At 33.5% G+C, this 13,515-nt stretch overlaps 2 protein-coding genes across 2 annotated transcripts in view; both read right to left on the bottom strand.

Moving 5' to 3' along the window:
• Window positions 1-931: 931 nt before the first annotated feature.
• Window positions 932-1,414, bottom strand: LOC106468105 (protein Gawky-like). Its single transcript, XM_022396408.1, has one exon. The coding sequence runs from the start codon at window positions 1,412-1,414 to the stop codon at window positions 932-934; it is 483 nt and encodes a 160-aa protein (XP_022252116.1).
• A 4,846-nt stretch (window positions 1,415-6,260) lies between these two features.
• LOC111087936 overlaps window positions 6,261-13,515 on the bottom strand; it is a 31,768-nt gene continuing 24,513 nt past the window's right edge. The window contains exon 8 of the mRNA XM_022396407.1: window positions 6,261-6,288. Within this exon, the coding sequence (XP_022252115.1) occupies window positions 6,261-6,288 (28 nt within the window). The remainder of the gene's footprint in view (window positions 6,289-13,515) is intronic.

Here is a 13,515-nt window from a genome sequence, read left to right as displayed (position 1 = left end):
GGTTGTGGCAGTTATTTCTGAATACAGATCCACAACCTATAGCTGAGAAAAATTAACTTTCTTTTCAATCAATAAGAAACTAATACAATAAATTACCCCTAAAAGGAGAGAGAAAAATTAAAAAAAAAAAGAGTGTGAGAGAAAGACAAACAGTATACAAGAAATGTTATGCCTGTGAAAGTAAAAAAATTCTAAATGATATTTATTGAGGTTTTAGTTATTTTTGGCTGACAACACATTACTGAACTGTACATTCTCAACTGTAATTACTAATATCAACATAAACCAAGTTCAGGATCCGTCAATATTATTGATATGGCAGATAACGTTCAGGTAAGGCCTTCTGTACATCTCTGGCACTTCAGATACAAATATACACAAACATCTAATTTCTTACGACAGCTGAGCATATTTTGAAGAAGTTGAGGAGTTGGAAGCAAAGTAGAGAGTGAAATAAACACACACAAGTCAAAACAATGCTGTAAAAAATATCACACACTTGTTTGAACTTTGCATCCCAACACCTCAATAGTTCAGTTAACACAATGGAAGAATGTATTTTTTATATATATAATTTTTTTTTCTTTCTTAAACCAACAATTGACAATTCAGTTATCACAACTGACATGTGGCTTCTGAGAAGCCTGAGAATATCATAATTACTTATAATAATAATAATAATAATAATAACTATATTAGTGTTATAACCTTTAGGTACGTATGTTTGTCTTAGATAGTTTCATAATAATCTGCATCACAAACTGACCAATTAAGATATAATTGGCATCAATGGTTTTAAACTACAAAGAATGCACCTCAGAACTCGTGTTAATACATTTATAATAGATATACTTATTACCCTGGAAGATCTCCTAACGTAACTTGTGGCTGGACGTTTTCAGGGTCCTGAAACCAGATTTACTTTCTCGAGTTACATGGACTCGGTGCCCAACAAATCGCTAGACAAAAAGGAATTGTAGAAGGAACGCGAGTTTTGATTTCTGTCACTCATATTAGTAGGAGTGCTCCACAGGCTGCTGCTGCTGTTACCGGGGAAAGCCCACAAACGAGAGCTGGTGGGGTTCCAAGTACCCGATTCCATACGGCTACTGCCACTGCCCCCACTTCCGCTGAAGGGGTACGAGCTACCGTTGCTGCGGAAGCCAGACGACGAAGTGCTGGCACTCCCTGAGGATTGATTGCTTGTCCATCCCATCCCGCTAGAACTGGCAAGCTGAAGGTACTGCTGGACCTCGGACTCGCTCGGTATATCAGCGAGGATGGTGGTGTTGCCAAGGACACAATTGTTCAAAGCTGACTGAGCTTTTGATGCTTCCTCACGACTGGAGTAGCGTACCAGTGCTATCCCATGGTTTAGAAGTAGATGAAAAAGCTGTAGGGGACCATGTTGCATACATAATGTTTTGAGGGTTGAACCATCAATCTAAGACAAACAAAAACATTATGTACAAATGACACAGCACTTTCAAATTCACAACTACTTTAAATACTGTAAGTGAGCATTAAGGTTCTCACGGCTAACACATAACTGAGCTTTTAACGGAATAAACTGACATTTCCATAGAATGAGTCCTAAATCCTCAAATGCTAAACATACATACAGCTAGTAAAGTTAAAAATACTGTACTTTGAAAGCAGATAGCTGTTGATGCTTATAAATAATTGTAATATGAATTACCAGGGATTCCAAGTGAACTCACACTTTATATTAAAGCTCAACAATATTTAGGCAAAATAAGTGCCAGTTTTTATTAGATAAGAGGCTAACCCTACTCATACGGGTATGACGAAAATGACAAAACTTTTAACCATGAAACTAACATACTACAACTTAAGAATTTTTACCAAGTGCATCTCTATGAAATTTGATAAGCTTTTAGTACAATTACATAAAAAATCAGATTTTTTTCTAAATAAAGCATTTTAACTAGAAATGTTTCTGACTTTATGTAATCAGACTAGTCTGAGTGAAAGGTTATATTCATATTAAGAATAAAAGTACTTCTTGTCATCTTACAGTTTTTGTATTTAGTTTTCTAGAATGTTCTCTTTCGTAAAAGGTGACAAGTGTGTTCACATGTCACGTGACAACAAAAGCGAACATTAAGAATTTTTCAAACATCTGTTTTTGAAATTAAAAACATAGGTAATAAAGTTGTTTAAATTTTGAATGTTAACTCTCTAAAACATCATGGCATAAGTAAAAGAACCAGGCCCATATGAGTAGGGTTAATAAAGCTTTTATTTAAAACAAAGTTTATAGATTAGACAGTTTTTAAAAAATACAAATGGAGCTGATAAAGAGAATAGTTTTATTAGAAATTGTGTACTTAGTAAAGAAACTTACAGTTTTAATTTTTTAGAAAAGAGGGAAGGGGGTTCATAAATCATCTTTATTTTAATTCTTTTTTTTACAAAATAAAAAGTTATTGGTGTTTTTTTTTAAAGTTTCAGTCTTTATAACTCTTGAGTAACAGAGAATCAAGCTCACTTCAATGAGATTATACAATAAAAATATTACCTGAGGTGTTAGGTTTTTCAGAATAAGTGAAGAATTTTCTTTGTCCCATCCTATTGCAACAGAAATGATGTGAATAATATTAATTAAATACAGGATACTAACATAAATTGATAAAACAAACTATAACAATTTTATGAATATAGATATTTCTAAAATTTACTTGCCCAATACAGTTCATGCATCTAATACTATTCTATTCACGTACATGAACACAAAAATAACGTCATCGTTAAATCTTTTTCTTTCCAGGATTTATCGGAACTATTCTCGCGAATCATCACGTGCATGAATTTAACAAGAAATATATCTTTCAAATGTTTTAAATCAATGTTTATTTCAACTAATGGAATAAAGTCAACCACAATAACTTTTGGGTAAATCATAACAAACTTGAAAACTAGCTGATAGAATATATAAATTCTGATGGTATAACCTACTAGTTCAGTAGCATTCAATACATAATAATATAACTTTTCACATAAAAAATAACAAAAGAAGAGGGAAAACCAACAGGAACAAACACACAGTAGTGAATGTATAATGCTAGAGATGAAGGGGGGAAAACGAGAAGGAAAACACACAGTAGTCAAGTGTGTAATGCTACAGAAGAAGGGGGAAAATGAAAAGGAATAGACATACAGTAGTCAAGCGTGTAAAGCTAGAGATGAAGGGGGAAAACAAAAAGGAACAAACACAGTAGTCAAGTGTGTAATGCTACAGAAAAAAAGTACCAAAGCCAAACCCAGACCTAAAACTACAAGTTACGTATAAATAAAACAATAATAAAGCACAAGTCTAAAACAATGTTAGTGGTTTGTACATACACAATAATGAAATTAGCCAAGAAATGGGGAAAGGTAGTCTAATAAAAACTAAAGACAAAACTCTCATCAGTTACTATTTTCTGCAATAAACATTGACAAGCGTGTAGTTGCCAGCCATAAGCAAGGTTAGTAACACAAACACAAAGTGGTAGCTCTCGAGGAAAGAAATTATTAAACAAACAACAGCTATGAGCATTTTAATAAAAACCATTTCCTTTCAAGAAACTTAAAACAAGTGCCAAGAAAAATACTGCAGCTTCCAACAATAAATGGGAAGTCACATGTTCAAATGATGAAACAGACCGAGTTTTCTTAACACTATATTTCGGTAATATTAACTTTAAAAATTAACTATTTAATTATTATAAAACGTTGTTAATTATGCAATTAAAAGTAAGTAGCATCGTTTTTATTGGTTTCTTAAGAAATCGTTTTATCAGATACAAATTAATTGATATCTTTTTAGACTATAGTCTGATATTTCCAAAACAAATATCTTTTTTTCCCTTCAAGTGTCAATACTTAACTGAATGTGTAAATTTTCAACTAGTTAAAATAATCATAAGGTTAGAGAAATCAAATTTAATTAGATAAAAAGATCATCACTGAATATTTATTTTTACCATTTTCTCACCTTAACCTTCTATACACAACTAACACACTTGTCAACACGTATAACACTTTTTCTAACCTTCTTTAATCCTACATATAAATATACAAAACTAACACACTTGTCAACAAGTATAACACTTTTTCCAACCTTCTTTAATCCTACATATAAATATACAAAACTAACACACTTGTCAACACGTATAACACTTTTTCCAACCTTCTTTAATCCTACATATAAATATACAAAACTAACACACTTGTCAACACGTATAACACTTTTTCTAACCTTCTTTAATCCTACATATAAATATACACAACTAACACACTTGTCAACACTTTTTCTAACCTTCTTTAATCCTACATATAAATATACACAAGAATTTTTAAAATAAATATTAATGAAAAACAAAAATAAACAGAGCACTAATCACATCAGAGTATAATATATATATAGAAAATTACAATATATTTCGTATTTATTTTATACATGTATTAACGAGTTTCACAGACTTAATCTTATTTTTTCGGTGGGCACACCACAGCAACATATAAAGTTCTTGTAGTGGAGAAAATAACAGATAAAATACAGTGTTATAAACAAAAAAATCTAATAGTTATCTTGGAGGTTTTACAGGTTATGCAAATGAAATGTTAAAACTTTTTAGAAGAAAAGTATTTTTGATCTTAACATGAACATCACTTTACACTCTAAGCAGTCAAAATTCTCCATATATTCATGGAGAAATCTTTAGTAAAAAATATTTAATTAAAAAAAGGTGACTGTGTACAAAGAACCTTTACTGAAAGCTTGCCAAGTTTTGTGGAGATATACAAAACATATAAAAGTTATAGAATTCAAGCTTAAATGGTCACTATGGTTACAAAGTCGGTCACATAGACTAAACCCGTACGGAAAGTAGTATTAAATACATAACAATTTGAGAATATTTGGCCAACACCTACTTATCTTGGCTTACCCGATGTCTTGTCATGGAAGAAAATTCCGGTAGCTTTCAAACAGATAAAATTTAACACAAAAATATTTTCAGGAATGAACCTACAAAAAATTCCTATGCAATTTTCTAAACTTCCCTTTAGACTCCACCGTTCATCCTTACAAGTTACTGTTCAAATCGTTTTAATTATTCAACATCAAAGTATATAATCTATATATCAGGTATGTACAACTTCCTCCATGACAAGGGCCAGATAACAATTTTTAAACATAATTGCAGGCCACACTGTAGGAATCAAAAGTAAAATTTAAAAAGACTTTGATTTCCTTATATTTTAAGAACTCTTCTCAGGCCAGATAAAACCACCACGCGGGCCGGATACGGCCCAGAGGCCGTGTGTTTTATACGCCTGGTCTATCTAATCTGCTTTATTAAAATAATTAGACATGGGCTAACTATTTACAATACAGAATTTCATTACTAAATGTTCACGTCACATTCTACGATACCTAAGAGAGAAACAACAAATGGCTGTAGTAATAAAACCACTAAAAAAAAAGAGGGAAAATCATGATACTTGGTTTATCAAATAGAAACTTATATTACGGCTCAGCTTTTAAAAAACCCTTGAGCTGCTAGGAAAGACAACACAAAATTGTATTGATTTTTCACACTAATAAAGCGTGACAAAAATATCAATTATATAATATTTTTAATTTAAAAATAGTTAAGAGAGAGAGAGAGAGAGTTACTTTAACTTAAATTTTGTAACAGGGTTAAGTAACTTAGTATTTTAGGTTTTTACTGTTGCATAAAGGACTCTACAATTTAGATTTCTATTCAGTCTATCTCTTGTGATTTTATATCACAATTACTCTGGGCCTAACTTTATTTTACTTTACACTACTAAGTCTGTTTCTTACACTTTTAACTTTTACTCAACTGATACTAGTAAATACTAAAATATATTACAATTAATCTAATGAACATATTCGTTCTAGTTAAGTTACTCCGTCCTGAATACAATTTCCGTATAAAAGAATCTATTACGAGCTCTCCGATAACACGCCTTACCCGAGGAAGAACTGGGACCCCAGCTCTGTCGACTTCCACTCTGCGACGAGTTCCAAGAACTCCCAAGTCCTTTGCCCTGTGCACTGAGACCGGGTGGTGGACCACGTGTTTTGGGGGTAGGCACTTCCCAGACGTCGGATCCTGGACCCAAGGTGCCCCCCCAACCAGTCTTTAAGTTTGCTTGCTTGTTAGAGCTAGAGTGGATGTAATTATTTTGAGAAATTGTACAAGTAAAAAGACATCAATAAACCACTAATTATATTTAGTCACAGTTCCACTGCTAATAGAGGGCAACAGAAATCATGAACAATGTTTTAAGAAAAATTACAAACACATTAGTCTGCTCTCACAAAAATAGATGCATACTACTGTTGAATACAAGAACAAATGCTTACGCTACAGTAGACTTGAGGAGAAATGGTTAACATATTCCTAATCTTGAGTGATATACAGAGGTATTTATTTATATAACAATGAAAAAAACTTTTACAACTAACTAAATTCTCAAGTAATTTCCCCCTTTCATTTCTATACATTTTACAGTGAAGATATTAAACTGACTACAACGAAACCTCAAATTTGATAATTAAACACAATGTTTTCTTTTAGAAGATATTGCTATAATACCAATTTTTTTTACCTGTTCTGGGAGGTAGGTGGGTAAAAGGTCCAGCAATTGTTACTGCCAGGCAAAGTGGAAGTCAGAGAAGACACGAGGGTGTCATTATTTTGAATGTTTGGACTGGACTTTGCTGACCAACTAAAAAGTTCTGAATCTTTTATAGTATTCAGCGAGAGAGGAGAACGTGCCACGCTGCCAGGTGTGACGTGTGGATCGTCTTCGATATTCTTCTGAGGGGTACCCTTCCACGGCTTCCCTGGCTCAAACTCGGCTACGAGATCGGTCAAATTGTAGGTGGATTGGGCACTTGAGCTAGTGCATGGATTGGTAGAGGCAGAATCTTTTCGGTCTTCCATTGATATATTATTACTGCCATTGCCACTGGAGGTGCCTACCTTAATGGAACTGTTGCTGGTGGGAGTGGTAGGACTACTGCCCACGATGCTGTTTGATGTGTTGTTGGCTGATGCCAGCGAAGAGGGTTCTGGCCAGTCGTTCTGAGCTCCTGTCAGACTAGACCACGTGCTATCACTCTGAGTCAAAAGCTGGTGCAAGTTAGGACTGGAATGTGAAGAAGACACAGATGATGACAATACAGGTGAGGACAAAGGCTTTGACATGGATCCTGGTGCCCGACTGAAATCTCCAAAGCCACTGGGATTTCCCCCAGAATTAGCACCAGGATTGTTTCCTGCATCATCCTTTTCATGGGAAGAATTCTTCCAGTGGGGAAGACGGGATTGAGGCTGGCCAATTGGAGAATCTTTCAGTGGCAATTCACGTAAGTCAGAATTAAGAGTGGCTACAGGATCCACACTGGGCTTAAACAGATCATTAGGGGACGGCTGAGGACTTGATATGGTTGACTGATGTGGAAATTGCTACAAGATAAAAACTTCTGCATCAAATAATTAAAAAAATGTTTAAAATATTCACTTATAACACTAACGGTCAACGTAAAAACTTCTTCACTTCCGAACCACACAATATGTATCAAAGTGTGCTAAAATTTAGTAAAATAATACTGCAAGGTGCTTAATAGTTGTGATAAAGTTAACCCTACATAAATATAGTAGCAGTACCAAAGGATTAATTATGATAAATCACAACTTGAATCAGGGATGTTCACAAAATCTGGCAAGTCTTTTGTACATGAAAATCAATTTTTTACATAATCATTTTTACTAGTGATTCATCCATGAATACATGGAGTCAGGAGGTACACTAGTCCAACTGCAAGATGAATTTGATGTTGAGATTAAAAATACTTTTTTCGTTTGAGTAACCTCTAAACCTGCTAAATGAATGTCAAGTTTTTTTTCTTTTTGCTTCAGTAAAACTTTATATTTCATCTGTTATTTTCTCTAGCCCAACTCTGTTGAGTTGACTGACCACGAAAAATGTACTGTCACATGACCACTGAATTATGAAAATTCCCTACTTTGGCTCTGTGTATCTTCAATAACACAATGGTACGTTTAGACAATAAGATGCTTAGATATCCTTCCGACTCACTCATTTCAAAGTTCTATGAATGAATACAGTTGGAACAAGTATTAAATGTTTTCAATCACCTGATAGCTGCCACACCCACCTTCAACAGATTTCTTTGAGCTTTATAGCCTCATGTAGACGTTACATACACACACACACACACACACATACATAGGAAGAGCTTATCTTACAGTATAATCTAACAACAATTTTCATCACAGTCTACAAAGAAATAGTATGGTTGGCTGTTTGATCGACTGTAGCACTTACGGTTGTTTCTTACCTAAATATGATATAGTTAGAGATACAGTTTAAATTGTATCTAGATCTTACTATTATATTTTAGTTAATTATGTATTAAAATACATAATTAAAAGGTTTAAACATTTATATATATCATACTTTGTGTCTGTTTTCAAGGCTTACGATATTTTGGGGTGAACAAAAATTTTGCCGAAGGGTCGCACGTCTCCCAAAGAAACTGTAATATGCTGTAAGGGCACCATTGAATTGTATCGAGATGAATAAGTGGTAAAGGACAAGAACGGAAAATGAAACATTAACTATAACGTGAAAAGGAACGACTCAAAATTATGAATATAAGCAAAACAACATCTTTAAAGATATTCTACAAAAATCAAAAGGTATGTTGTTTTTTTCTATTTCCTAATTTTAATCATTTCATTGCATTGTGTGTTGATAATATCTACAGTTAGTGATGTGGTAGAGAAAATGAAAAATAAAATATAAACATTTACCTTAAAAAAAAACAATTTTTAATATTTTTTTAGGAGGATCTAGAGGTTATGCAAACGAAATATGACAGACGAAGAAAGTATTTTATACTTAAAATGAAAATCATCTTGCACTCCATTTGTTAATAGTATGAATGCAAGTAACTACAACGGAAAAATAACATTTTCAGTAAAAACAATTACAAAACCAACATTATTTGTGTACAGGATACTTGTGATCTTTAACAAAATTGTTTCAGTTTTGGAGAAGATACATTAAAAAAAATCTCAGAGTTACCACAAGTATTGCTGTACAAGTGAATATCGTAACTCTGTTACCGTAACTTGCTCTTTAACTTGCCGTGAAAGAGTTAATTACGACCAATATTCATGATTTCCCATGATAGTTAATTCACCAATTACAACAGTCAACATTTCTGGCTAGAATTCATAAAAAAAACATTGACAAATATTTATCATTGACCCTGGTCCTCACCTTTTCAAAAAGTATATTGTTACATTTTTTGTTACTTGATCATAGTATTCTCGGGAAAGACAATTTTATATATCTGATCGATATAGTATAATTTCAATAAATAACTTGTATTGTGTGTACTGTCTGAATATAATAAAGTTAGCAATAATAATACATAAATAAGGATTTGAATATTTAATATTCTACGATCACCTCCTGTACTCGCTAAACCTAACTAAGAGCTTACCAGGTATCTTGTCATACAATAGTTCTGTAACTTTCAAAACCTACAAGTTGACACAAACATTTTCAAGAACAAAAAAATAAAAGCATAAAGAAACTAAACAAATTCACAACAGATGTTTTTTTAAGTAAATTTCCCATTAGATTAATCTGTTCAGCCCTACATAAAAATCTCCAGGCAGCCACAACAAATTACTATTCAAACCACTTTATTTGATCACCACTGATGTATTATAAGTAGTTTATAAATTGCTCTATATAACGATATTTAGCTATTGTCTCCAGCTATTTTCAAAGCTGAGCTTCTTCAGTGACTGTTCAGACCACATGATGTGACATCATAGAAGGGTGGCAACAAAAGAACGTATTGATAAAAATAACGAAACAGAGAAAGAGAAAACCACATGCAAACTATGGCATGAATCATTAATTTCTTTGTAATTACACTAAATAAATGTTACACAATGACAAAATAGCCATTCTAAAATATTTCTCATGTAACAATTGGCAAGATAATTATTACTTAACCCATTAACTGCAGCAGGAGCAGCTCAGTTGCGTTTTCTGACTCGCAGATAAAACTGAGTTGCCATCAATCGCAATAAAACGGTAATTATCGTCATTCGCATAGAGTTATAGTTATATATGTGCGACTGACGGATGTTTCCGTCATTCGCAGCTGAGCCATAGAACTTCAATGATGGAAATACCCGTCATCCACAGTTAATGGGTTAATAAACGGACAGACATGCACTCGACACCTGCAAGGCACTTACTGGGTGTGATAGGGTGGTTTATAGCTGGATGGAATTATTTATTGCAGTGCTTGCTCAGGGCCATTTCAAAAATGTGTGTAGGAGAAAATGCATTGATCCTTATTTACAATTTCTTTAAAAACACAAATTAATACATAAAAAAATAATCATTTAATGCTATTTTTTTTATAACATTCTGATTATATATATATTGTATGGAATCTATAAAAGTTCCATTCAAGGTATTAACCTTATTAATCACATAAAAGAAATGCCAAACATGATATCAATATAAAGTGTCATACAAGTTACTGACAACAGTCTTACCTGCTGCTTGAGGAAAAGAACGGCACAATACTGACATAAAGAAATAACTGACAACAGCCTTACCTACTGCTTGAGGAAAAGAACGGCACAGTACTGACAAAGAAATAACTGACAACAGCCTTACCTGCTGCTTGAGGAAAAGAACGGCACAGTACTGACATAAAGAAATAACTGACAACAGCCTTACCTGCTGCTTGAGGAAAAGAACGACACATTACTGACAAAGAAATAACTGACAACAGTCTTACCTGCTGCTTGAGGAAAAGAACGACACAGTACTGACATAAAGAAATGACTGACAACAGCCTTACCTGCTGCTCGAGGAAAAGAACGGCACAGTACTGACATAAAGAAATGACTGACAACAGCCTTACCTGCTGCTTGAGGAAAAGAGCTTGCTGAGCAGCAATCTGGTTCTGGAGATTCACGATCCTTTGTTTTGTTTGTGCGATATGAACATTCAGCTGCAAGGAAGGATTTCCCTTTCCTAAGGGTTGGGGCTGCATCAGCTGTTGCTGTAACTGATGAAGTACTTTGATCTGCTGCAGCAGTTGATATAACAACTGTAATGTCTGTGGAGCCAAAGGCTGGTTCAAGATCTAGGATTGATAACAATGAATGTTACTAACAAACTAATAAGCTGAATAAAGATGCTTACTCAATATTTAATGAAGAGATCTGAGGGAATGAATTGTTTTTTTCTTCTTTCATGAATACATATTCATTCTAACCGAGCATCAATGAAAATGCCATTAGAAATAGAGGCTGTATATTCAGACAATTGTGAAAATACACTGGTTATACAATAATAAATAAAACAGACTTTGTATTGTAGCTCGACAAATTAATAAAAAAATCTCGGAAGTGATATGTAATTCTTCAATCATATATCTTAACCGTCACAAGCTTTAGAATCAGATAGTGCACAAGCCGAGCATATAATCTTCTAAATTAACAAAAATTTCTTTTCACAGATCACTTCAAATAACTCCTACACTGGTAGCTAAGATTCAACAGTATAACTCCTATATATAAATAAAAAGATACGTCTTTACTGTTACAGGTTAAGAGATACTTTTGTAATATTTAAAATTTCACACACACACAAAGGAATAAAATGTAGTTAAATATTTCACATCAAATTCACAACTTCATAAGCTTTAAAACAACAGAAAAGACTATAAACAAGAACCTCATGTAACACTCAAAATTCTGCCTACATGTTTTTGTTTCCTTATAATAATTTTATTTCAAAGATACAAGTAAGAAAGGATTACACCATATGGTGAAGTAGAACAGACTCCAAACCCAACAGATATTGATATAAGTAAAAAAGGATTACACCGTATGGTGAAGTAGAACAGACTCCAAACCCAACAGATATTGATATAAGTAAGAAAGGATTACACCATATGGTGAAGTAGAACAGACTCCAAACCCAACAGATATTGATATAAGTAAGAAAGGATTACACCGTATGGTGAATTAAAACAGATTCCAAACCGGACAGATATTGATATAAGTAAGAAAGGATTACACCGTATGGTGAAGTAGAACAGACTCCAAAACGGACAGATATTAATATAAGTAAGAAAGGATTACACCATATGGTGAAGTAGAACATACTCAAAACCTGACAGATATTGATGTAAGTAAGAAAGGATTACACCGTATGGTGACGTAGAACAGACTCCAAAATGGACAGATATTGATGTAAGTAAGAAAGGATTACACCGTATGGTGAAGTAGAACAGATTCCAAAATGGACAGATATTGATGTAAGTAAGAAAGGATTACACCGTATGGTGAAGTAGAACAGATTCCAAAATGGACAGATATTGATGTAAGTAAGAAAGGATTACACCGTATGGTGAAGTAGAACAGACTCCAAACTGGACAGATATTGATATAAGTAAGAAAGGATTACACTTTATGGTGAAGTAGAACAGACTCAAAACCGGACAGATATTGATATAAGTATAAAAGGATTACACCGTATGGTGAAGTAAAACAGATTCCAAAATGGACAGATATTGATATAAGTAAGAAATAGATTACACCGTCTGGTGAAGTAGAACAGACTCCAAACCGGACAGATATTGATGTAAGTAAGAAATGATTACACCGTCTGGTGAAGTAGAACAGACTCCAAACCGGACAGATATTGATATAAGTATAAAAGCATTACACCATATGATGAAATAGAACAGATTCCAAACCGGACAGATATTGATATAAGTAAGAAAGGATTACACCATATGGTGAAGTAGAACATACTCAAAACCTGACAGATATTGATGTAAGTAAGAAAGGATTACACTGTATGGTGAAGTAGAACAGAATCCAAACCGGACAGATATTGATATACGTAAGAAAGGATTACACCGTCTGGTGAAGTAAAACAGACTCCAAACCGGACAGATATTGATATAAGTAAAAAAGGATTACACTGTATGGTGAAGTAGAACAGACTCCAAACACAACAGATATTGATATAAGTAAGAAATGATTACACCGTCTGGTGAAGTAGAACAGACTCCAAACCGGACAGATATTGATATAAGTAAGAAAGGATTACACCGTATGGTGAAGTAAAACAGATTCCAAACCCAACAGATATTGATATAAGTAAGAAATGATTACACCGTCTGGTGAAGTAGAACAGACTCCAAACCGGACAGATATTGATATAAGTAAAAAGGATTACACTTTATGGTGAAGTAAAACAGACTCCAAACCCAACAGATATTGATATAAGTAAGAAAGGATTACACCGTATGGTGAAGTAAAACAGACTCCAAACCCAACAGATATTGATATAAGTAAGAAAGGATTACACCGTATGGTGAAGTAAAAC

Source organism: Limulus polyphemus, unplaced genomic scaffold, assembly GCF_000517525.1.
Source record: "Limulus polyphemus unplaced genomic scaffold, Limulus_polyphemus-2.1.2 Scaffold2875, whole genome shotgun sequence".
NCBI classification, from domain to species: Eukaryota; Metazoa; Arthropoda; class Merostomata; order Xiphosura; family Limulidae; genus Limulus; species Limulus polyphemus.
The sequence above is the reverse complement of the archived record's forward strand: the minus strand, read 5'-3'. Positions and strand labels throughout refer to the sequence as shown.